Source organism: Leptonychotes weddellii, chromosome 5, assembly GCF_054177405.1.
Source record: "Leptonychotes weddellii isolate Sample4059 chromosome 5, ASM5417740v2, whole genome shotgun sequence".
Classification (NCBI taxonomy): Eukaryota; Metazoa; Chordata; class Mammalia; order Carnivora; family Phocidae; genus Leptonychotes; species Leptonychotes weddellii.
The window spans coordinates 26,705,999-26,731,233 of record NC_138373.1 but is presented as its reverse complement, the minus strand read 5'-3'; the positions used below and the strand labels follow the sequence as shown (position 1 = coordinate 26,731,233).

At 47.3% G+C, this 25,235-nt stretch overlaps 1 protein-coding gene across 1 annotated transcript in view; it reads left to right on the top strand.

Annotated features, from left to right (window-relative positions):
* Positions 1-25,235, top strand: part of SNX29 (sorting nexin 29) — a 507,745-nt gene that overhangs the window by 184,233 nt on the left and 298,277 nt on the right. Inside the window, exon 15 of the mRNA XM_081818879.1 lies at positions 7,299-7,381. Coding sequence (XP_081675005.1) covers positions 7,299-7,381 — 83 coding nt within the window. The remainder of the gene's footprint in view (positions 1-7,298; positions 7,382-25,235) is intronic.

The following is a 25,235-nucleotide window of genomic DNA, read 5'->3' as shown; positions in this document are numbered from 1 at the left end:
ATGATTTTGGTTATTGTAGTTTCTTTGCCTTTCCATACAAATTTTAGAATCAGCTAATGCATATCTATGGAAAAAAGCCTGGGATTTTGATTGGGCTTGTATGAAATCTATGGATCAGTTTAATTGACATCCTATTTTGAGTCTGCCAATCCATGAACCTGATAGTTCTTGCATATGTAGTTACATTTTGATTTCTTTCATCAGTGTTTTATAGTTTTCAGTATCCATATCCTGCACATTTTTTTATTGGATTTACACCTATGTGTTTCACCTTCTGGAGCTATGATGGATAACTCTTACGATTTTGCTTTTTAATTGTTTATTGCTAATGTGTGGAAATACAGTTTTTGCATCTGACCTTTAAAAACTCATTCTTAGAGATTTTTATAGATTCTTGGGATTTTATGTGTAGAAAATCCTGTCACCTGCTAGTAGGGGACAATTTAGTTCTTCCTTTCCTATCTGGATGCCCTCTTTTTGGCCTTAGTGCACTGGATAGAACTTCTACTTCTGTGCTCAGTGGGAGTGTTGAGAGCAACTTCCTTGACTTGTTCTCCAACTTCTGGGAAACCATTCAGTCTTTCACCACTAAGTGTGATGCTAGATGGAGGTGTTCTTCCCTGCCTGCCCCCACGCCCCCCGTGTTAGATCTAACCTTACTCTTTTTTTTTTAAAATTTTTTAAAAAAGATTTATTTGTCCGAGAGAGAGAGTGCGAGCACACAAGCAGGGGGAGGGGCAGAGGGAGAGGGAGAAGCAGGTTCCCCACTGAGCAGGGAGCCCCATATGGGGCTCCATCCCAGGACCATGGGATCATGACCTGAGCTGAAAGGAAGACACTTAACCAACTGAGCCACACAGGCATCCTGATCTAACCTTACTCTTACATTCCTCCACACTCCCCCCTGCCCCGCCCCAGTTCACTGATAAAGTATATTGATGGAAAACTTGAAAATGTCTCCTAATTCCATCATTTCAGATATGAACACTGCTAACGTTGTTTATATATTCCTACTGTAAATTGACAGCAAACTGTACATAAGGGGCTATGGTAGGTCAGCTACCTTTGTATTCTGCTGCTTTCACATAATGGTACGTTACAAATGTTCCTCCATGTGAAACATGCATACTTCTCTCAGCTGTGACAGCTCCAGAGTATCTTGTTGTAGGTGGATGCACCGTGTAATGTATCCACTCCCCTACCTGGCATTTAGTTTGTAACCAGTTTCTTTCCAATATATTCACTGCATCCTCATGTATGTGTTATGAGACTTCTCCTCATTTATAGACTTTGGCTTCCTGGAAGTGGAGTTGGTGGGTCAGAAGGTGTCCTGTTCTTGAGGCTGTTGATTCCTATTTCCTAAAGTTCACCTCTGACCAGCCACTTCCACTCGTGAGATGTGTGGTGTGATGGGTGGCAGAGGTTTGTACTGTGCGACTCTTGGAGAGTCATTCCCCTCTGAGCAAAGCTAGTTGGTCGGGAGAGACCTGTTCACATTTGCCCAGGAGTCGAACCAGCCAAAGGAATCTGCAGACCCATGCTTACCAGCCCTCATTGTTCAGTGCGATCTTGCAGGGCTTTGAGTTGTCGACTGTGTACATGTGCTTAATTAATTCCCTAAAGGTATATGGAACAACGTGAGACCTTGGAATTAAGGGCTATGGGTTTGAATCTCAGGTTTGACTCCCTGGGCCACTGCTTTTCCATCTGCAAAACGGGTACAGTAAAACCAGCCTCCTGAGGTACTGGTGACCATGTGTGTGACAGAGTCAAAGGACAAGGACTTGGAGATGTTTACTTGTGAATTGTGACCCTGCCTTGAACCCTGTGATTCTGGGTGGGGGTGGGGTGCGCTGCTTAACCTCTAGCAGACTCCGTTTCTTCATCTGTAAAATGAAAGGAAATAAAATTTGGGGATAAGACCAACCCTTCCTGCAGGGTTGCAGTGCAGACTACACAGAGCCTGTGTGCACCATCCCTGACATGGAATCCCCCATGCAGAGGCAGACCCTGATGTGTCATAGATGGAAGAGGGGCTTGCCTACTAAATGTGTAGGCATCTTTGGAGTGAGGCACAGCTTTTACCTCTAGGAAGTCTTGGCCCTAAGCTGCTTTTCCCTTCTTAGCTACCATGGAGGAATTTCAAGGAAAGCCTAAAGCTCCCAAGTGCCCACCTCTGCCACAGTCCACATGGGCCACATTTTTCTAAGAAAAACTTCGTTCTTTGCCACTAAAATTGGTCTCCCAGTCTTAGGGGGTTGTGTCCAATCTGAAAAAGCAGCATTTCACCAACTGTAGTAGCCAGTGTGCATGAATACATCGAAGGCTCTGGGAAGCTCTGGGGCGGTGGGGGGCGGGGGAGAGAATGAAGGTGTTCAGCGCATCTCTCCCTGACTGTGTCTACCTGTAATCCCCATCGTCCTCTTTCCACGGCCTTTTGTCACCCCCTCGAATGCAGTTTAGGAAGTGCACTTTAAAATACCTTGTCTGTATACCTTTATTTTAAAGCAAAGATTCTCTGCCCCAGATTTTGGTCACTGCACCAGCCTCATGGTTTGGGCCACACCTGTGTCCCACCTGCATTATTCTCTTTTCAGTGTTCTTTCAGTCCATTTTTGAAAGGCTTTGAACTTCTTTTCAAAAGAGTCTTTATATCACAGCAATATATGGAAAATCAGTTTCTAAAAAATCTAGAAGAGTATCTCAGTGTTTAAAAAAAATAAAAAGATTGGTAAACCTCTAAAATGATCTTGGGAATATACCACATTTGGAAGATTCTGTTTAAGTTCATTCGCTGTGTGTGTTTCTCCTCTTTGATGGAACTGTGAGGAAGTTAGCTCCCACTGCCCTTGAGAGTGGAGAGCACTGGAAAAGTACTCAAGGGTGAGTGGGGGAGGGGGATTCCTGCAAATTTATCTCGGTGAGGTTGGTTTCTTGCTGCAGTTGCTTGGGCCATGACAGACCGGGTCTGCCTGACAGAACCTCTCCCCATTCCTCCTTGTTCTGTGGTTTTCTCATCATTGCCCTTGTGATGGCTGAAGGTACCCCTAGTTACTTGGAGGCAGATGGGTGAGTTACAGCTGAAAGACCAGATTCTTGGAGAGGTGCTAGCCTTGGTAGGTGGATCACTGACTGGTCCCAAATGGGGTGAGAAGCGCCCAGCTGCATCTGGAGCAGGAATGATTATGCTCTGGTGGACAGGGAGAAAGCGGTCGGGACCCTCAGGACTTGCTGGTGGCCCATGTTAATGGAAGGTCTGAGTGTAGGCAGTTCTTAGCAACAATAGCATCCCTGCCCCCAAACTTTCTAGATGGTTTTTTAGATGGTCGGTCAGGGTTTGTTATTAAATCAACTGTTGGTTACAAAAACAACTAGATGAGGTAGGGTGATCTTCAGCTGAGCTGTGTCCTCCTAGAACGAAAGAAGGGGAAAATCCTGTGAAATGGAGAAGAGGGAGTTGCTCTAAGGTCTTAATGGACAGGGTGACAAACACCTGTGTGTCCTTGATCAGCGCTGTCCTCCTCACAGGCTCACCATGCAGGAGTTGCCAGTGTAGATGGGGTGGAGGTGCCTCCCTCCATACAGGTGATGGGGTGGCCTGCTCCATAGCAGCTTCAACTTTCCTCCTTAGCATTTCCTTAGTAAGTTCTTTAAGGCTTAAAAAAAAAATACTTAAGAGACTAGATAGTGACAGTGTTTTTTGCCTGCAAGCATAACTTTGCTATAGAAGATGAGGGAACATAGCAACCACAAGAGAAAGAGGCCAAAAGTAAAAGCCGTATGACCTTATCGCTCAGAGGAGTCTATGGGGTACCGCCCATGTGCACCGCCATCATCATACTCCCTCATGTGCGTGCACACATACACGCTGGGGGGGGGTGTAGCAAAGAGGTGAGGCCCCCTGGCTCTGAAGACACACTGCCTGTGAGCTGATGTGCCCAGAGCCCTGCTCAGGCTTTGGTCTTCCCTGCTTACTTGGCCCCTTACCTGTTGAGGCTGATGGGTACCTGGTGGTGGGACCTGTGGTGGCTTGAAGGACCTTGTGGGGGGTGGGGAATGAGCGAGCCTGCACCACCCTTCCCGTATTTTTCACGTACTCAGAGGGCCTCGAGCCTTTTTGTAGTCAGGATTCATTTAGGTAACTAATGCATTCTATTATCTCATGAGGTGTCATATAAAAAAGCATTTTTAATTTGCTAATCATAATAGACCTGTGTAATAAGAATGATGGACTCTCTATGGCTCTTCTAGCTCCCAATTAACGTCCTGTCAGCTGGTTGCAAATTAGTTGTCCAGAGCCTGGGAATTACTTTCTTGGCCTGCTGATGTGCTTTCTTTTTTTTTTTTTTTAAAGTTTATTTTTGTTAGCAATCTCTACACGCAGTGTGGGGCTTGAACTCATGACCCCAAGATCAAGAGTCGCATGCTCTTCTGAATGAGCCAGCCAGGTGCCCCAGTAATGTGTTAAGTTTTAAACAACAACAACAACAACAACAAACACAACTTGTTGGTGGGGCAGGAGCTCCCTGGTTTTCATAGCCTCCTGCCCCCTACTCCCTCTTAGTCCTGGTTGGTTCTGCTTCTTGGCCTAGCCTGTGGACTGTAGTGGCCATCTAAGTCTGTATTCCATCTTAAGAGAGGCACAGTGGGAGAGGATGCTTAGGAGCCTCAGTGAAAGCAGTGGGCTGGACGGAACTACACACACGTTCACACGCACGCACGTGTGCGCATACACACTCACATGCACACAGGTTGCGCCCATATCAGACTCCTGGTTTTGCTTTTTGCTCCACTGGGGAGACAGGGCCAGGGGCATAAAATCTCTCAGTATGATCTTTGCAACTTCATGTGAATCTGTAATTACTTAAAAAAAAAAAAAATTGAACCAAAAGGGCCTCGTCAGGTGTTTTGAGTTTCATTCATAAACAAATCTAGTAGCCTGAAAGTGTTAACTGCCCACAAAAGGCAAACAAGTTCATAGGTACAAAATTGTCTGGGATGAATTTATGGCGCCCAGAGGTGCTCGTCCAGTGGCTTGATGTACTCTGCGCTTTCCCTTCATCTCGTTTGAGATCAGTTTATATTAAAAACCTTGGTTTTAATCTATCACATCTAATTTTGCACATTCTGCCATGTGGAAGATGCTCTGCCATGAACCCTAGTTAAATGAGGCCATAAAGAAATGCAGATAAATTGCTTTCCTTAGTTTTCAGGTCCTATGTGACTTGAATTCACATGTGGAGATGAGGAGTAGGTTGGGATGAGTGACAAGACTCTGCCGAGAGAATCCAAGAAAACACGCTGTATGATCCACGTGTATCGGGGAATGTTTCCCTTCCCCAAACCTTTCCGGGACTTGTTAGTTGCTTAGCTTCAGACGTTTGCTATTCATATCACAGAGGAAGTTGCAGACACCTTTACAAACATCCGTGAGAGGCTGTCTAGGAGGAGGGAGGGGGGTGATGAAGGGACTCTTCTGTGGTTCTCTCTCTAGAGCTTCCGAGATGAATGTAGCCTTCTCAAGTGACACCTAAGTATATGCTAGAGTCTGCAGTTGGTGCTGTTCTTTCTGCCAAAAGTACAGAAAAGCAAAATAGCAAACACAGGGCTGAAGTGTAGTCAGATGCATGGAAAACAATACCTATGATGGGCAGCCGGAAGTTTATACCCGGAGTAAATGTGTGGCGCACATCCGTACCAAGGAGTGGCATTCACATCCATAAATAGGGGAGTTAGAAACTGCCTATGTGGTGAATTGTTAAAGGAGACAACCCAGTTGCGGAAAAATTTATAATACCTGGTTTCACAAAGTAACCTGTATTTGAGTGTATTGGGTTTGTAGTGACTATATGAGTGTAGAGGAAGGCTTGACATGTATACACTGGGTTTTCACCACTGGTTACCATGAGGAAGGGGGGTGAGTGGAACAGTGAACAAAGGGAAAAAGACTTCAAACAAAAAAATGAAAGGAGTGTGAGAAATGTTTCATCCAGGGAAAATAGATTTACTTTGTGTGTGTGTGTGCGTGCGTGCATGCCTAGAGAGATGATAGCATAACTATAAAAATGTAACTGGGATTGATTTCAAGGTGTTGGGCTTTCAGCTGACTTTTACATTCCTGCTTAAATGTCCTCTGATTGAGTATTTTGTGATGAGCATTTACATTTTTATAAAAGAAACCCAGTCTTAAAGCTGTATTCATATTGAGGAAATGTTCTCTCATATTTAAAGGCACTCAGGCTCAAGACCTTTGGGTGGGAGGAGGAGTAGAGTCAGAAAATGTGGAAGAGGCAACTCTCCCTGGGGCGCTGATGACAAACCAAGTTCAAGTCCCAAAGGAGATGGAGAAAGGCTCTTCTGGGCCTTGGGGACAGAGCGACCTGGGTTTGTGTATTGGAAATGTCCATTTCTTATGACCTTGACCTTGGCCATGTGACCTTAGTCACAGACTTTATCTGTGTCCCAATTTTTCTTTGTAAATTGAGGAGAATACTATTGGGTCATTGTGCCTAATACATGACAGGCATTTAAACATTTTCCCAGTGAATGAAGAATGAACGAATGCATGCTTGATTCAGCGAAGTCACTTAGGTAAAGTCTGAGCTGTGTGACACTCAAGAACTGGTAGTTTTCTCCTTCTCATCCTTGTGTTCTTTTCCTCAGCCAGTGTACCTGGGGTGTGAACTTGGTAGAGTAGGGTTTTGATGGAGCCTGAGTTCCATGTTCCATGGTGTAGAGTCTTGTGTGGAGGTGGGTGTGGACTAAGCTACTGCTTGTATTTATGATTCCCTTTCCTCTTCTGTAAAATAGGTGTAATGACACATCAGAAGGCTTAAAGGAGATGATAAAGACTTCACATGATGCCTGGCAAATACTAAATGTTCATTGCATGTAGCCACTAATAAAAAAAGAGTATTCCCCAGGTTGAATAGGTGGTACTTAGTACGTGCTTCTGTAAATGGAGAGAATATTACTGAGTGCCTGACACCGAATAGGCACCTAACAGCTTGACAGATTCAAATAATCCGAGCACAACCCATGTCTGCATCCTGACTTGGTAGGAACTGGATCCAGTTAGCATTTGCTTTCATTATGAATGAACGCTTGTTGCAGGCATTCTGTGAATGTGCCCTTGCTAATGTAGTCTTCCCCAGCTAGGATTTCTAAAACAAAGAATGATTTACTATTTATAAGACGAGCCCCATGTGTTTTTCTTTACACAGATTGCCCCCCCCGGACTTAAGTCTAAATTGCCAGTTTTTAAAAATGTATTTTTTTTAACATTCTTGTACCTGCAGAGAAAACGAGGTGCTCAAAGTCCAACTGAAGAAATACGTAGGAGCTGTCCAGATGCTGAAAAGAGAAGGTCAAACTGCTGAAGGTGAGGGGGAGACTGAGCCTGGGTGGGAAGGGGGCCAAGCTTTTTCACCTTCATAGCCCCTGTGCCTGGTACACAGGAGCCACTCAACATGGGATGAGTGCGTATGCAAATGAATTAGAGAAATAGTGCTGGTCAGAAACTCTGGAAAACAAATTAGATGGAACATCCTGCTGTGTATTCTTGGTACATGCATAACTCATGTCCTAAGACTTAGTTGCTGGATTACTAGCAACAGTTGTATTAATTTGTGTGCCTAGGCAGTTTTATGTCTGAGGTCTTGAGATACTTGCCCGGTAGAGAACCTTGCAGCATGATTAAGTCCCATCAGGCCAGTGGTGAAAGCAATAGAACCCCAAAGTGGTGGAGAACCCGAGCTGTGGAATTAGGCTGACCTGGTTCCAACCCCAGTTCTGGGTAAGTTCTTTCATCTCTCCATACCTTAGTTTCCCCATCTGTAAAATGGGGTTAGTTGACAGTCCCTACCTCATGAAGTAATCCATGTAGACTTAGCATAATGCCTGCTATAGGGTACGTACTGAGTAAATTTTAGCTGTTGATATTATTAGTCAGAAATACAAGTAGAAAAATGATCACTTGACCAAGATTGCACTCAAGGAGGTGATGGCATACGCTTCGCCTCTCTGCATTTTGGCTACAGTTTAACTGTCACGAATCAACTAAAACTTGTCTCAGTTTGGCTGGAAGAAAGTATATTTCACTTTGGCTGAAATGTCTTGCAGCCTTCAGCCAACTTACCATTAAGAGATTTCCTTAAACACAAATGAGCTCTTGGGGTGTAGACATTGTAACAAAGGGGTGGACCCTGCCGGCTAACAGGTCTTGGGAGTCTGCCAAACCTGCATTTGAATCTAGGCTCACCCAGTATAATTTGAGGCATTGGAGTTATTTTGCCATCTGTAAGTGGAAACATCCCACCATTGTCAATGGAGGTCGTTGTGAGGATTTACTGAAACAATGAATGTGAAGTTTCCAGTATGGCACCTGGCCTGTAATTGGTGTTCAGTAAATGGTAGTTATGTTTCTTTGTAATAGAGGGAGACAGGATTGGAGGCAGGATGTGGTTTGCATACTAATAACAGAAAGGCTTGAATTTTGTTTAAAGCTTTTGTGTTGTTTATGGTCTCTGTTTGGCTTCACCGTCTTGGTTATTATTATTAATTTTTTATCACATGCCTTGCTTGGTTCATAATTGGTCTATAACTGTTACCAGTCTAGGGGTTATCATTGCAGAATTAATCATGTCTTCCTTGTGGGCTCGTCACTTTTTCAAACAGACACTGCTATTATGGCCCTGAATCCATTTCACCATGTGTTCTGGGGTTGTCAGTCTTTTGACTTTGACTCCCCATCTTTGTTTCCCCAGCACCTAGCTTTTGTAGTTGCTCATTCCATCCATTACGTGTTTTGAATGAGTAGTATTTGTCTACCCTTTACCCTTTCCGGGCAGCTTCAAATCTGTTTCCTTTGGACTTTGTCACCCTGTGAAGAGTAGGTATTTTTCCTCTATTTCAATTTTTTGATTTTTCTTTATTTTTTAGAAAGTTCATTATTAGAGGCTTAGGAGAGCTTATGGGGCTCGTACGTGTATCTAGGGTGGAAGTGAACTCAGGTCATTTTCCTCTGAATCCCTGGTTCTTTGCCTTACAAAGTTCTTAAACTAGAGTCCACAGAGGGCATTACCTGGGGAACTTACTAAATATGCGTGTTCTCAGGGAGGAAGAGCGCTGCTCTTGTCGGCAGTGGTTTCAGTGGATCTAGGATGGGCCCCACGGCTGCACGTCCAGATACCTGACTCTAATGCACGTGATTCATGGATGGCACCCCACCGCCTTTTGAGAAATCCGTACTCTGCTTGCTCAGAACTAAGGTTCAGGGCAGTTAAGAATATTAAACCTAGGAAAAAAGAAGCACTGTTTGGCTTGTGTTTGATTGAAAAACATCAACACTCTAAGATATGTTTCAGAGTATGAGCATTATTAGAGTCCTTCCCCTGGCACGTGGGTACCTGGAACCCACAACGTACAGAATAGCTTTCTGCGGCAGCTGTAGTTGCTCGTCCTGAGACACAGCCTGGATGTTCTGAGCCCAAGTTGGGGATGCGCCTTCAGGATGCTGAGACCGCCCTGGAATGGATCGGAGCAGAGACCGTGTGGAAGGTCCTGTACTCCTTGTGACAGCAGTCCTTACTGCTGTTCATCACTGTGAAATTCAAGACCATCTACCTTCTCAGTGGGTCATCTGTCACTGCAAGGTTTATCTGAAAGTCCTCGAGTGTGGGCGTGAACTGGTGGCTGCTCTGATGTGACGTAGGCCCTGTAGTTCACGCCTTTCGCTCAGAAACACTAGTGAGCGCCTGCTCTGTGCCAGGCACTGCGGAGCAGTCTCATGAAAAGGTACTCTTTCAAGGAGCTTCAACCTAATTTTCACGTGACATCCTCTATTAGTCAAGCAAATTGGGGCTCACTCCTCCTCCCCAGCTAGTTGCTGACTCATGTTGAACTACTGAGTGTGTGCCCTTGTCAGGCTGTGGTAGCTTGGGGTGTCTTGGCCAGGCTGGGACGGCCAGGGCTGTCTGGGGAGTTGGAGGAGTAGGGGGAGGGAGAGAGGCCTTTCCCATTCGTGATTTCCTTGGCTCCTGGCGTTACAGGGGTGGACATGGAGATGTATACCAGCTTTCTAAATTCTAGGTGGGAGTTCAGAATGCATTTTCCACAATATAAGCCTTTTAGTTTGAGGTTATAAAGATTCTTTTTATCGTTTAGCAACAACTTCTTTATGAAGGTGTGAGCTCTCATCAGTAGGGAAAAGTGTGAAAAAATAATTTGAAGCCCCAAATACCTTCAGGGTTGAATTTATTGCTGTGGCTTGTGTTGGGACCCCCACCTTCATTGTTGTGGAAACATGCCTTCAGGATTAAAAAAAAAATAATGGACCATTAGAATGGATTGTTACAACATTTAATTTTGTAGATCTCAGATTCCCATTGTCGTCCTTTTATTTATTTATTTTTTTAAAGAGTAGTATTTTCCCTCTAAGAAAATGGAGTTTTTTGTTTTTGTTTTTTTTAAGATTATTTATTCATTTGAGAGAGAGTGTGTGTGCACAAGCAGGGGGAGCGGCAGAGGGAGAGGGAGAAGCAGACTCCCCACGGAGCAGGGAGCCCAGTGGGGGGCTGGATCCCGGTACCTGGGGTCATGACCCGAGCTGAAGGCAGATGCTTAACTGACTGAGCCACCCAGGTGCCCCAAAAGTTAAGGTTTAATCAGCAAAATAATAGGATTTTGGGTGGCCTCATTAACTAACTGAAGGAATTTTTTTTCCTAATGTGGTCCAGAAGTGTGAGGTTGGGTTATTCACCACTCGAGTGCTAGTTGGCCTTGCTGAGATCTGATTTCCCAGAAGCTTATGCCTTCCATTGAATATTTGGATCTCTGTCATCCTGGCGTGTACTGTCTGCTCCCCATCTAGCCTTTGAGCTGTGGCATGAGGGCTGCCATGTCCACAGTGAACTGGCTTGACCGTTAAGCTTGCAGTGCGGCTCTTACTTGGTGTTTAATCGGTTCTGTTAAGGAATTCAGACATTGTTCCTCTCCAGCACAGGGTACTTTCCCTTACTGAGGGAGAGCAGAAGATGGCTCTCCAGACTCATGTTTCCATCTGTGGCTTCTCTGAAGTTTGAAACCTAATAAGTCAAGTTGGCTTCTTGCCTGGAGAAGGCCTTCTGGCAGCTCCCCGAGGGGTCTGAGGAGCAGGCAAACCCACTCAGATACTTGCTAGGGTGTGTGGATAAGACTGGCTCCTTCTCTCAAGAGTGGACTCAAATTGGCCAAGCATGCAGAGAATGATGTGTAATCAGAAGAGCAGTTTATTCAGTGGTTAGTGAGAAAGCAGATGGCAAGTAAACCAGGAGCCCAAATCTGATGCTCAGGCCCATCATTCCTTTGGGCTTACCAATTTGGGGAGCTGGAGTTTCCCCTGATGGTGGCCTGTTGAGTCCGAGAAGGGGGAACTAGTTCGGTGCTTCATCTGTTGAGCATCCTGATGGCTCCCACACTGGGTAAGGGAAAGGTCTCGGTGCTGCAAGCCCATAGAGATGATGTTACCTGGCTCTTTACATGGTCCTTTTTCTTTTTTTCTGGCTTGTGGTTTAACAGGGTTCTGTGCTAGTTCTTTCAGGTGGTAGTTGATGGTGAGAGAGAGAGTGTGCGTGTGGGGCTCTTCCGTGAGATATTTAGATATTTTGTACTTGTCTCATAACCAGTAGTCAGCAGATAACTTTGTTTCAATTTAGAGATGATCATTAATCTTTGCTTGTCTCCTTTCCCCTCTAGTTCCCTGTAAGACATAGACACAGGATTCTCCAGGAAACTCCAGCTTGACCTGTAGCCACAGTCCCCCTTCCCTAACAGACTTCCACCCAGGTGTAGACCCAGGGACGCCCCTTGTGAGGGGTTGTTGGGTCTGTAGAATTCTCACCCAGTGTGGACCGAGAGAGAAGAAAGTCCATGGGGGTAGGTAGTTGACTTTTTAATCAACTCCACCCAATTGAGAATCTCACCAACCAGCTCTGAGGCGTGGGGAGTGAGGCTGAGCGTATTTGGCTGGTGGAAGTCTCCACGGGGAAACGCAGCCCCTGGATGGAGGCGCTGTGCTGAGAGCCGTGAGGACTGCAGCTGGGGAGAGGCCTCTTGAGGGGGAAATCCTGGCAGGGCTGCGTCGCAGGCATGGTGTGGCGAGTGGCACCTCCTCCATTGCATCAACCATCTGGAGAAATAAGGAAGGCTTGTTCCGCCAGGGTCCGTGCGTCTTTGTCCAAGGTGCCATTTCCTCCTGAGCAAGTGGCCCTGTGTGTGGCCCATGAACAAGACGCTCACAGCCACAACACTGGGGAAACCGGCACTCCAATGGTCCTAGCAGCTCACGATGGATGTGGGTGGGTGAATGACTTCTGTGGAAGGACACTGTGGACTCCCCTGCACAACTGACAGGGGCCATGTGACCTTTCTGTGACTCCGTTTCTTCCTCTGTAAAACGGGAATTGCAGTAGTGACTTCCTTACGGGGTTTTAGGGAAGATGGAGGTGGGTTAGTACACGGGAAGCAGTCAGCATCCTGTCTGACACCAGGCACTCAGTACATACTGGCCACTGATGCTACGGTCACTACCTCTGCCTCTCTCAGCCCTTTTGTATGATCCTAAAATTAGGATGAAAAGAGTGTGTACTTCTTGGGCTGTTGTGAGGATAAATAATAATTAAATGATGTCGTGAAGAGAACATGCCTGTATCTGGCTCTGGGATCTAGAAGATGCTCTGGTAGACAGAAGAAGGATGGTCCCCTAGGGACGTCCATGCCTGGTGCCCAGGACCTGTGGATATGCTGCCTTAAGGGCCTTAAGCAGAAGGGACTTACTGGACGTGGGTGAGTTAAGGGTTTTGATGAGGGGAGATGATCCTACTCTATCCAGATGGCCCCAGTGTAATCACGAGGGTCCTTACAAAAGGGAGGAGGGCCAGGGAGGGAGAAGATGTGACAACAGAGGCTGGAGTGAGGCCGGGCCCCAAGCCAAGGAGTGTGGGCATCTTCCAGAAACTGGGAAGATCAGGTTCTCCCCTCGAGCCTCTAGAAGGAGCACAGCCCTGCTGACGGCCTGACTGTAGACTGTGAGACATTCGAGACTTGGGGCATCCTGAGCTCTAAGGTAAGAAATTTGTGTTGTTCTAAGCCACAAAGTTCATGGTCGTTGGAGCAGCCGTGGGAAACCAACACAGGGGGTGAGTTGAACTGAGGTATTAATTTCACCCCTGATGGGTATGGGGACCATCGTCATCAATGTCTTACTCCACTTGTAGTGGGAGGTTGAGGTTTCGAAGGTTGGGTGTTGAGTAAGGGGTCCCCAGATGGACGAAATGGGACATCAGGGAGATCTGTGGCCTTTGAGTGGCAGCACACGTGGGACAGGAAAGCCCACTGTCCTGACACGTGCCTGTGCATGGCATGCTTGTCTGGCCCGGCAACGGGAGCCCTTACCCCAGGCACACACTTGCCCTACCTTGGGGTTGCCGTCACCAGCCCCTGTGGGTGATCACTGTCACCACCTGCTCTGGACACGGGAGGTGAGGCCTCCACGCTGCATGGTGGGGCCTCGCTGTCTGGTGGACCGTTGGTGTTACTCTTTCTTGGTGTGGTCGGTGGTGGGGTGGTCAGTGGTGGTGGGGTGGCCTGTGGTGGTGGGGTGCGCAGCTGCGGAGGCCAGTGTCTCAATGTCCCACAGGAGGACCTTCTTACCACGTCTCCTGCTCAACAGAACCTTGCTTGGTGTTGGCTTCTTTTGGGCTCGCCTGGGGAGTGTTTACCTGGGAATCGGAGCTGGCTCTCGGGACTGAGGGAGAGGGCTGGTGCTGCCAGGGACACAGTTCTTTCCTGTTGGGCCGGGAAGGCTGGGGCCACTGTCATTCTCTTGTGTCCATGTGAGGCTGTCGTGTAGAGGGAGGAGCCGAGCTGGGTGGCGGACAGGAGCTGAGGTGTTGGAGCCCCTGAATGCAGCTGTGCTTGACAAGGCAGCCTAGCCTTGAGCTTTCTGTTACTAAGAGCAGTAATTCAACCAATCTCCCCTGCCTGCTTTCAAGCTTGAGTTTGGGTTTCTGTAGTTCATATGCTCATGGCAAACTGTTAGCTCTTTACTGGCTATGGAGTCAATCCTGTCCTTATGAGGGGCTCTTATTTGTTGGAGTCGGTTTTTCTGGATGCTAAAGTGTCTGGTGTGTCTCGTGAGGCTCTTGCCCCTGCCCTCCCTCTCGTTAGGTACCTTCTGCTGTCCTCCTCTGCCTTGGCCACCATATCTTATTCCCTGGGGATGGATTTAAGGCAGCACGCTCCTGTCAGTGGCTCCATTTAATTAATCTGTTGTGGGTTCAGGGATAGAGGGAGAAGAAAATGGCCTGTTGCTGGTGGCTAGTGGAGTCATCAGCGGCAAGGCAGGAGGTACAGTGGGAGGAACCTGACAGATGAGAGAAGCTTGGGAGCAATTTAAACAAAGTTGACTCTAAGAAACAGAAGAAGTTTAAAAGAAACAAAACAAACTGATCCCCTGTTCAACACTGTATGTGCTCCCTGTCCTCACGGGCTTCTGTTTACCTGGGCTCCAAGAAAATAGGGCAGGACAGTTGAGACCCCCTGATTCGGTGGAGATGGATGGCCATGGGCGAGGGGGTTCCTAGAGCCTTCATGTGTCTTGGGCATGTAGGGTGTAACTTTGTGTCCTGCGGACTAAACCATTGCAGGTTTGGGCCATCTCCACTTGAGTGGCCTCACATTCCTGCCCCTGGTGACAGAGGCAAAGCTGTCTTGGTCTGAGGTAGGCTTGGGTTGCAAGGAAGCTCATGACTCTGTGTATGTGCTCCTGTCTGGTTGCAGTAGGGTAAACGTGGAACCTCATGGAAACATAAGATCACATCAGTCTGCTTTTTAAAACCCACTCCAGACCTTTTGATGATGGCCTCTAGTGCTGGCTGTGGTCTGGCTCTTGCCATGTTCCATCCCCACCTCCTTATTTCACCCTGGCCATCAGGCTTTTCCTCAGATGCACCAGACTGGTTCTTAACGCAAGTGCCTCAGTCCCTCTGCTGGAATGCTCTTTCCCGGTGTCTACATGGCTGATCCCAGCCTGTCAGGCAGGTCTTTGCTCAGCAGTCACCTTCTCTGACCACCTTGTGTCATGTTGAATCTTCTTGCTCATTTTTTGTGTTACTTTATCTTCATCACAGAGCTTATCGGTATGTCGGAGTATCTCGATGGTTCACCCCCTTTGGTGTTTGCCATCTGTGCCCTGCACTGCCCTCTACAAACCACAAGAGCAGGGACCTTGTCTGCTCTTTTCCCTGCTGTGTTCAAAGTGCCTTGAGCAGTCCTTGACCCGTGGTATGTGCTCCACAAATGTTCATGACATGAATGAAGAGACATTTCACAGGAGCTGTTGTAGGACCCGGCCGCATGGCACGTAGGTGATGGAAGACCCATGGCAGCTCTGGAGAGCACAGCCGTGGGCGAGTTGAAGGGGCTTCATTCCAGCGGCACACCAGCCATGTGCCAGACCCCACATGACCCTTCCTACGCTTGCGCCTCGAAGCAGATTCTTCTCACCACACACAGTTTTGTTTTTTGTAACTACAGTTTGCATATGGCTTCCCCTTTCCTATGGTTTCATCATTCGGAGTTCTTGACTACAAGAGTCATAAAATCCAGTTTTATCTGGCCTAAAAAAATGTTGAAGTGCCTGTCTTCAGAGATGTCTTGATCCAGGGGTTCCAACAATAACAGGAGTTCCCCCCCCCCCATTTCTCAAGTCTGTTCCTTGCTCTCCCCAGTGTTGGCGGTGTATACTGGTATGTGTTTAACCACCAGTCATCTGGGGGAAAAGGGCATGATTTAGGGTGCTTGCTGATTGTCGTGGTGTAAGTGCTCCCACTGTGGCTGATTCCTGGCTGCCAGCACTGTGTCCCTGAGGGCCGCGCTGGGCTCCTGTGAGCCGCCGTGCCCCAGCCCCCACGCCCCACTGGCTGTCCGATCTCAGGCAGGCATTCTCACGCTGGCAAGAGGCTGCCTGAAGCTCCAGGTATAATAATCTCAGCAAACCAGCAGAAGAGCGTGCTTCTCTTCCCCACCAGTTTCCTTGTAAACAGCTCTGCCAGCTTTCTCCCACTTAGAGCGGAGCCATGGTTCTCAGTCTTGGCGCCACATTGAATCCCCTGGGGAGTTATAAACACTCCCCTGCTTGGCCCCTGGGAACCACTGCCTTGGGAGGATACCGCTCTCAAATTAGTGAAGTTCAGGGTCAGCCACTGTGCTACAGATGTGCCAACAGTCTGATTCCTGACCAGCAGGAGAGGTCTCAGACCAACTGAGGCTCTGTCTTTGATCTCCAATCCGGGTTTGGCCTCAGAACCTGTCTCCACAGAGGTTCCGCCACTTAAGAAGATGGTGGGTGGATAGGGGGGAGGGGTGCAATGGAAGGTGTTCACCGCTGTCGAGTTCACACGGTACTTGTACTGTGCCCATCCCTGGGCCCCCCTCAAGGATCCACGGTGGGTGTCAAGCACATCTCCTTTCTTTCTGTAGTCTTTCCTTCCCCTGCAATCTTGGCTGTTCTCCTTCGTGCCCAGAGTGCCCTCCCTGTGGGCACTGCTCATGAAGCTTCAGTGCATTCTGGCCATGTGCCCCCATCCTGACCACTTCCTGATCTCTGCTCTTGGCTCATCCAGTTTCCCTTTTTGGGAAGTGCCATTTCCCTTCTCCCTGGTCAGGCCAGATGTTGCATTTATTCTAAGAGCCTGCTCTACTCCTGTCAACATAAAGAAATCTAATTCCACCGATCCTTGAGTTTGTTAAACTGTTGCATTTAAAAGCAACAACCAAGGTCTGGCATTTGATTGCTCACTCTCATGAGTTTGTAATCTTGTCTTCTGGGTGTGTAGTCTCTCTGACCACACAGAGGATCATAGAGACTTCCTTTTGTTGTGGTGTGTGTTGACCAAGTGCACGATAGGTATGTGATAAAACTTTGTTGCCAGACTCCACCCAAGTAATCTTAGGAGTGATTTCAGAGTAATAGGCACATTGGTATAGACGGGAACAGCATTATCTGAGAAAGAAGAAAAGTTTGGAGAAGTGATTTTACTTGAAGAGGAAGAGAAGAATTGTTGTTCTCCCTTTTTCCAGGACTGACCCACACCACTCTGCCTATGGCCCATGGTTGGTCCCACCCAGATGCGGAGGGGTCTGGGGACTGTCATCTCTGCTGGGCGGCTGCTTCCCTACAGGGGAAGGGGAGTAGGGACTTGTGCCAGTCATGCTGGGTACTCATTTGATGCCTGTGGTGTCTGTTTTCGAAGCCAGTTGTGTGGTTCCTTAAAAGAGACCTCATACCCAATATGCTTATTTTGGGGCTTACACCCTTTGGAGTCTAGGAAGGAGTGCTTGTAAAGGTCTGCAGTAGAAAGAGTGTCCTGCGTGGTAAGATCTGTTGCATTGTCCTGGGCCTCAAAGTTGGTGGTGTGTAGACGCTGACCAGGAGATGCCTGCCTGTGTGGGGCGGTCTGGGGCGGCGTGGCATCTACCCCTTCACTTTATCCAGGGAAAGCTCTGCTCCCTTCCCCTCTTCTCCCCGGAAGACTGAAACCTGTTTGTGGGCCGCCAGCCACAGGGGGAGCTGGCTCAGAGCAGGGGGGCCTTGGAACTGGCCATCAGACTCGGGGAGACACCACTTCTCCGGAGCGGTGGAGACCACGCATGCTACTTGCACTTCTTTCCTTCTTCAGTGAAGGCTCCTCCTTCTACAGTGAAAGGAGAGGAGATGCGTGGAGGGAGGCCACTGTAGAACATTGAGGGGAGGGCAGCCGTAGGTTTTCCAGCTGGTGGGATCTGGGTTGAACTGCCGCACTTTGACTAGTTCCAAATTTTTGGAATAAGTTTTTTTTTTTTTTAAGATTTTATTTATTTGTCAGCACAAGCAGGGGGAGTGGCAGGCAGAGGGAGATGCAGGCTCCCTGCCGAGCAAGGAGTCCGGTGCCAGACTCGATCCAGGACCCTGGGATCATGACGTGAGCAGAAGGCAGATGCTTAACTGACTGAGCCACCCAGGCACCCCTGGGAATAAGTTTTTATCGCAGAGCTTCTGTGTGTTCATTTGAGGAGCAGAGATGATAATGTTGACTTGATGCAAGCATTTGAAGTTTCAAAGGGATGACATATGTCAAGTGCCAGGCAACTGTTGACGTTATTTTGGATTGGAGATGCATTCTGAAGGGCGTCCAGGCTGCAGAAGGTCAAGGCACATTAGCAGAACACCTGTATGTTAATTTCTGAAAGTGGGTGAATAATTGTGGCGATAATTGTAGAGTAAATCTCCTTGAAAGCTTTGCAGTCCTGGTAAAACAAAATTTGTGTGATGAGCTGGTTTACTGACCTTTAAATCACTATCTGAACCGGTAGCTCGGTATCTGGCCCCTTAGGCAGTGCTCAGTACGGCAGCACCCAGGGAGCCATTCCTGGGACAGTGGCCCAAATTCTGAATTTTTTTTTTTTAAATGACAATTTACTAGAAAAGTCTGGGGAACAAGATACCCAACACCCAGTGTACTCACCACCCAGATTTAACAGATAATTTTCCAGATTTATTTCAGATCAGTAAAAATAAGTTTTAAGTGTCATTTGGGATATCCTTATGATGACATCCATGTGTTTCCAGATGAACACTGGTGGGTGGCCTGGCTTGGGTGGCCTGCCTCACTTAAGCTAATCCTGAGAATTTCAGAGGAGGGTTAGAACGTGGATGAGCCAAGCCAGGCTCCTCACATGCCCACTTGTGGAAGGGGGTGAGGTGGGAGCAACTTTTCCTAACATACGGGGTTGAGAATGGGGGAGGTGTACCCCTGAAATAAGGATGGATACTGATGTTAGGGAGCAAGAACACCGAGGGCTGTGCAGCTGGAGAGACGTGGGAAATGGAGCATCTCCGGAATTGTTGTTTAGGAGAGGTTTGGTGGTTTTGTTGGTTAGGGCTTTGGAGATATTGTCTTGACACTGCATCCGCATAGCATGAGCTCTGTTTTGGTTGAATTTGTATGTTCATTTGGGCTAGTGTATCAGGTGGACTAGGTTTGGCTGCATTAAAAAAAACAACAAAAACCCAGTCAACAGTGACTTCCACAAGATTTTTCTCTTATCTAACACAAGTCTGGAAACAAAGTCTCATCTAGGGCTAGTGTGATGCTTTTATGATCATCAGAAATGCAGACTGCTTTTTCTTTGTGCTCAACCACCTTCAGTACACAGTGTTTTATCTTCTTGATTGCCTCATGGTACCCATATGGTGGCTGGTGTTCCAGCCATTACATCTGTATTTCAGGCAGGTAGAAGGAGGAAGTGGATAAGGGCAGAACGTGCATTTCACAGCCGAATTCTATAAGGATTTAAAGCTTGAAGGATAATCTTGCTTTAAGGAACTTCTCAGGATACCCCCCCCCCGCTCCATAACTTGTACTTACAACTCTTGGGCCTCCCCTAATTGCAAGGAAGGCTGAGAAATGTGATGGCTTAATTGGCACATAAAGGAGGGATCATGAATATTGGGTAGGCAGCGGCAGTCCCTGCTCCAGGTGGCTTTGGGGAAGGTGAGGCTGATGGAAACTCTGTGGGAGAAGTTGGGGGAGGGAGCTTGCCAAGGCTCCTCCCACCCCTCAAACCAGCCCTCAGTGCTGTCACTATTGAGAGAAGCTTCATCAGAGGTACAGAGGTCATCATTGCAAGAGGATCTGGTCCCGGTTTCTAGAAGTGCCCATGTCTCTCTGGGGACTGCCATAAAGGATAACGGGATAACGTTTTATTTGCTCAACTTGATTTCATCCTCTGCAGGATGCTTTCCCCTCCTAAATCATTGCAAGAGCAATTGCCTGGAAATACCAAGTATCGATTCGTGATTTTTGTTCATTTATTGTTTATTGTTTGGTGGGAAATGAAGGCCCAGAAACAGAGCAGGAGCACTCGCGGGGCCTCAGCTCCCCCTGCAGAGGTGGAGGCCCAGGCCAGACGTATATTTATCATTGTCGCTGTCCCTTTTTAGGGCCGCCTTGATGTTGCGATTGTTGTGCAGTTTGTCAGTCAGTGTCTTGTTTGGTGTCCATGTCCTCTCCTTCCAGGAAGCTGACAGGTGGCTTGTTCTGTTAAATGCCACTTTGGTTCTGAAAGCTGCTGTTAGAAGTTTCTAATTACAGCTTTCATCAGGCATCCGGTCAATTGTGCTTTGCTTGAGTGGGTAATGATGCCTTGTACCTCAGATGAGAGTGAGTTGTCTAAGTGTTTTTTTTCTTGGACTGAATAGAAAAATAGACATGTTGTAAAGAGATAAAGCTGATCTCCCGATCTGGGGTTATTTCACTGGTTTACAGCCTCAGTTTCACTCTGCGTTTCTGTAGAAATACACTCCCTCCCCCCACATCCTCCATGGAGTGCCTTCTCACCTGTGTGCCTTCTATTCACTCTGTCTAGAATCTCCCTGCTGCCCGCACACCCCCATCCACGGGCATCACCGCCCCACCGTCAGTCCCTCCTGCTCTGTAGTATTGCTGCCTATTTTGTACTTTAAAATTTTTATTTCTTCCTTTCTTTAGTGACCCATTCCATAAACCAGGGTGTGTACTCCTCCAGAGTAGGGACAGACTTGGTTCTGATGCCGTTGTGCAGCCAGCTTTGGAAACAGATGCCTGACCCCTGGTAGGTGGGGAGCAGCTGGTTGATGAGCGAGTGAAGGAATGAATGTTGTTGAGCCCCTTAGAATAATAGGTAGCGTGGATCAGGCATCCTATGGCTGGCCCTGCTCTAACTGCTTGATAGGCAACCTTCCTGTGAGGCCAGTACTATTCCCATTCCCCCGTACGGGTGGAGGAAACTGAATCTTTAAAAGGTCAGAACATGCAGTGGGGCCACAGTGGAGGAAAGCCCCTGCCGTCCCCGTGTAAGCACTTGATTGTTGTTACTGTCAGCAGCATGGTCCGGGGCTTTGCTCAGGGTGCACGGCGGGTAGATGCTGGGGCGGATCGTTGGTGTCCCGACACAGAAGTGAATGACGCACAGTGTGCACCCCTCTGGAGCCCACAGACTGGGGTGACTGGGTGGGCCCCAGGAGAGGGGGCACCGGAATTTCTTGCAGCCTTCCAAGCCAGTGGGCAGGACAGGACGGGCTATGGACATGGAGCCATGCACCAGGCTTCCTGGGTGCGCTCGACCGCAGTAATTGGGAGGCATTCTGGGTACGTGCTGTACCTGAAACTTCTCACCTTGCTGCTCTCCCCATTACTCTTGCCTTTCTCTCGGATTCATAATCTCCCTTTTCCTGGGACCCAGTCCCTCCAAAAACACCCTCCTCTTCTGCAGGTGGAGCCAATTAGGCCAAACTCAGCTCGATCTTTAATTACTTGTGCCTTCATTTGCATCCGGTTTGTCTCATTGTCCAGCTACGAGCCGAGTGCAGGGGTCCCACCTGGGCAACCAGGAACGGTGCCTGCACAGTTTGAGGCCTTGCTTCTGTGCTCTTGGTTTCCTTCTGAGGAGTAAAATGAAGGATTTGGAATAGACAGTAAGCAAACGTACACCATGGGCCAAAAGCAGTCTGCTGACCTGGTAGCTTGCCTAAAAATTGTTTTTCAGCAAGTTTATGGTTTGAACAGCAGTTTGTGTTTTCTTGTTAAAAAAGAAACCATTTGCATTGTAGAGCCGGTAAGAAGAAAAGATAAACAGAAAGGGAACGAAAAAGAAAAATCACAACCTGTCAGGCATCACTAATAATCGGGAGCGTATCCTTCTAGATAGGTGCGGCACCTTGCCACGTGACCTCTCCTGGGAGAAACCCTCCCTCACCTGAAGATTTTAGTGATCTCTGACCCCGTACGACACACGGACCTTATGGGCTAAGAGAAAAACTGATGGCATTAGAAAAACCACACACGATAAATAATTTAACAGTAAAGTCAGGCAGCAGTACGGTATGAACGTGAATTACATCAAATGTCTGTCAGCGACCGGTCACGTGAGTGCCGAGTGCCAGGGAACAGGGTTTGATGGGGTGCAGGCTGGCTGCTTGCTGTCTTTCCTCCTTTCTCGCCTCTTTTCCAGAGTAGAGTGGGACAGTGTTCATGAAGGCAGCCAGTACTGGAAAGTGTTAGAACATGAAGGTGAGACCATGGGTTTGGCCCAGAAAGTCCTAGCTTTGCCCTTCGCCGGCAGTGTGACCATGGGCAGGTTACTTGGCCTTTGTTTCTCTGCCGTTGTGTTTCAGTTTGGGTAGTTTCTGTTGGTAAGTCTTCAAGTTCACAAACCTTTTCTTGTGCGCTTTCCCTATGACATGTTCATGGGGCTATACCGAGCTGCGGGAGATAACTGAGAAATAGTCTTTGTTTTCCATCCCGATGGTCAGGTGCCCGGCAAGAAACATTGTGTTTTTCTTGCTAAAGAAGGAAGAATGGCTGTTAGGGCACACAAGCCCTTTCTGCCAGGCTTCTGAACTAGCAGCTCCTTTGCTCTGCCACGGGGGAGGTGGTGGTGCTGGCTTTGCCCTGCTGCAGCAGGAACGGGGGCAGCTGCAGGAGGCGACTGGGGAAAAGTAAAATGTGAAAGGTGCTTTCTGCTCAACACTTGTGAAACTGTCCCTGTCAGAGTGAACCAGGAGAAAGAGGAGTCCTCCTTCTCTTGATGTTCGGGCAATAAGGTGCCAATCTCTTTGTGTCCCGTGCTTATTTGTGCTGTGAATCTAGGGTGCCCTTGTAACGTGCAAGATTGGATTGACCTTGGACAAAGGGCCTATTGATCAGCTACTGGTCAGTGCTGTGAAAATTGGATTAAACTAGAATCGAGACCCAGGTGTGAGTCCTGACTTAATGCTCAACTGGTGTCCTTTTGGGACAGCTTTCCCTCAGCCTTTCCATCTGTAAGATGTGGACAGTAACCGCCTGGTACAGTGAACAGTTTCACATGCTTAAGTCTGAAACTACCCTTTCGATATCCTTTGGTCTCCCATTGGGAGGGGAGAAGAAAATCTGCTTGGTTTCTCATGACTTGGTATTACTCTTTCCACCTTTTTTTTTTTTTTTAATTGAAATTTGTAGCTGGAGAGTTCTTTCTGGGACCCTTGGCATCCAATTAAATATGAATAACAGAATCCCTTCCTTTACTTGCAATAATAAAAAAAATGGTTAAATGTATTAGAGAATTGATTTTAGTGAAATCAATCACTACATACCTTGTATTTCATACCTTGTTTTTTAATAATTGAATATTTTTTGAAATTTTAAAATTGAGTTATATATACTTTTTGTAAGAAATCCAACAATACAGAGATGTATGAAGTTAGTCACCCAATGCTACCCATTTTAAACAACCAGAATTAATTGACGTATGTCACCTCACACAGATCTTGACAAACATGTATCCTCCCACCCCACAAGAATGGGATTACGGTCTCTATCAGAAATTGGCACACTCTGGTCCATGGGCATGCCATCTGTTTGTGTAAGTAAACTTTTATTGCCACTCAGCCACACCCAGTTTTTATGTATTGTCTGTGTGTGATTTCTCAGTAGAACAGAATGTTGAGTAGTACAACAGAGAACAATAAGGCCTGAAAACCTGAAAACAGGTTCTGTCTGGCCCTTTGAGGAAGGTTTGCTGACCCTTGTTCTGTTATATCACTTAATAGTCACGAATCTTGCTCCAGATCAATTGATGCAGATCTAAATCCATCTTTTTTTTTTTTTAATTTTTTTAAAGAGGTTTTGTTTTTGGAGATTTTACTTATTTATTTGACAGAGAGAACACAAGTAGGCAGAGCTGCAGGCAGAGGGAGAGGCTCTCCGCTGAGCAGGGAGCTCGAGGCGGGGCTCCATCCCAGGGCCCTGGGATCATGACCCGAGCCGAAGGCAGACGCTTAACCGACAGAGCCACCCAGGCACCCCTAAATCTGTCTTCTTAATATCTTTTTATTAGAGTCCATCATGCAGCTATGATAAAATTTTATTATTTTTAAATTATTTTTAAAGATTTATTTGAGAGGGAAGAGCGATCGTGTGACCGAGGTGGGGAGGGGCAGAGGGAGAGAGAGTCTCGAATGGACTCCACCCTGAGCACAGAGCCAGATGCAGGGCTGCATCCCAGGACCCTAAGATCACGACCTGAGCCGAAACCAAGAGTCTGATATTCAACTGACTGCGCCATCTAGGCTCCCCCGCTGTGATAGAATTTTAAAGATCATTAGGCATATAGAAGACATTTAGGTTGTTTCCAGGTTTTTGCCACCACAAACGGTGTTGAAGTCAATGCCACATACGTGTCCTTATGTCCAGGGGGCTTCACATTGATGGGGAAGATTGACAGAAGTCCAGTCACTAGGTGTAAGCCTGACTTCTACACCCGTCAGTTGCCGTTTGGTTTAAAACCAATAACAAAAGAAGTTTTCCAGTCCTTTTTGACTATGACTCATGATAAGAAAGGTGCTTGTGAGTGCACACCTTCTTGTGTTAAGGAATTGAAACAGTACCTTCCTAGAACAATACTTAACCTTTACTATGTGCAAAACATTTTTAGGTTTTATATCCTATTCCGTCTTTTTTTTTTTTTAAGGAATATATTTTGAGAGAGCACGAGCGGGGGGAGGACAGAGGGAGAGGGAGAAGCAAGCTCCCCACTGAGCAGGGAGCCTGATGTGGGGCTTGATCCCAGGACCCTGGGATCATGACCTGAGCCAAATGCAGACGCTCAATCAACTGAGCCACCCAGGTGCCCCTATTCTGTTCCCATCTTAACAAGTAGATGTGACCCAGTGAATTATCTTCCCCACCCCACGAAAGGGATGCAACCTGTAGTTTGAGAAACATCATATTATAGAAGGGGATAATACTCCAGAATCTAGTAATCTAGTTAACACATTCAATATTTTCTGTGTTTAAGGCCATTCCTCCCCCCTTCCCTTATTTTAAGGTATAAACATCATTTCTCTTACTGAAAAACCTTACATATTTTAGTTCATGATGTCTTTATCCTTAGTTTCAAGGTGGGCACAGACCAGTTCCCTTTGGAAATGGAAATTGTCCTTTGGTCTTCATGGTTTCCTGAAGAGAGTGACTTAGGGGCTTTGCTGCCATGCATTGTGGGTTCCTGTTAGCCAGGCCACCTCACAGGTAACTGTCCTTCCTTGGATCTCGCCCAGTCCCTCCTACATACATCCTGACCACTCCCTGAGCCCAACACACACACACACACACACAGACACACACACAGACACACACACA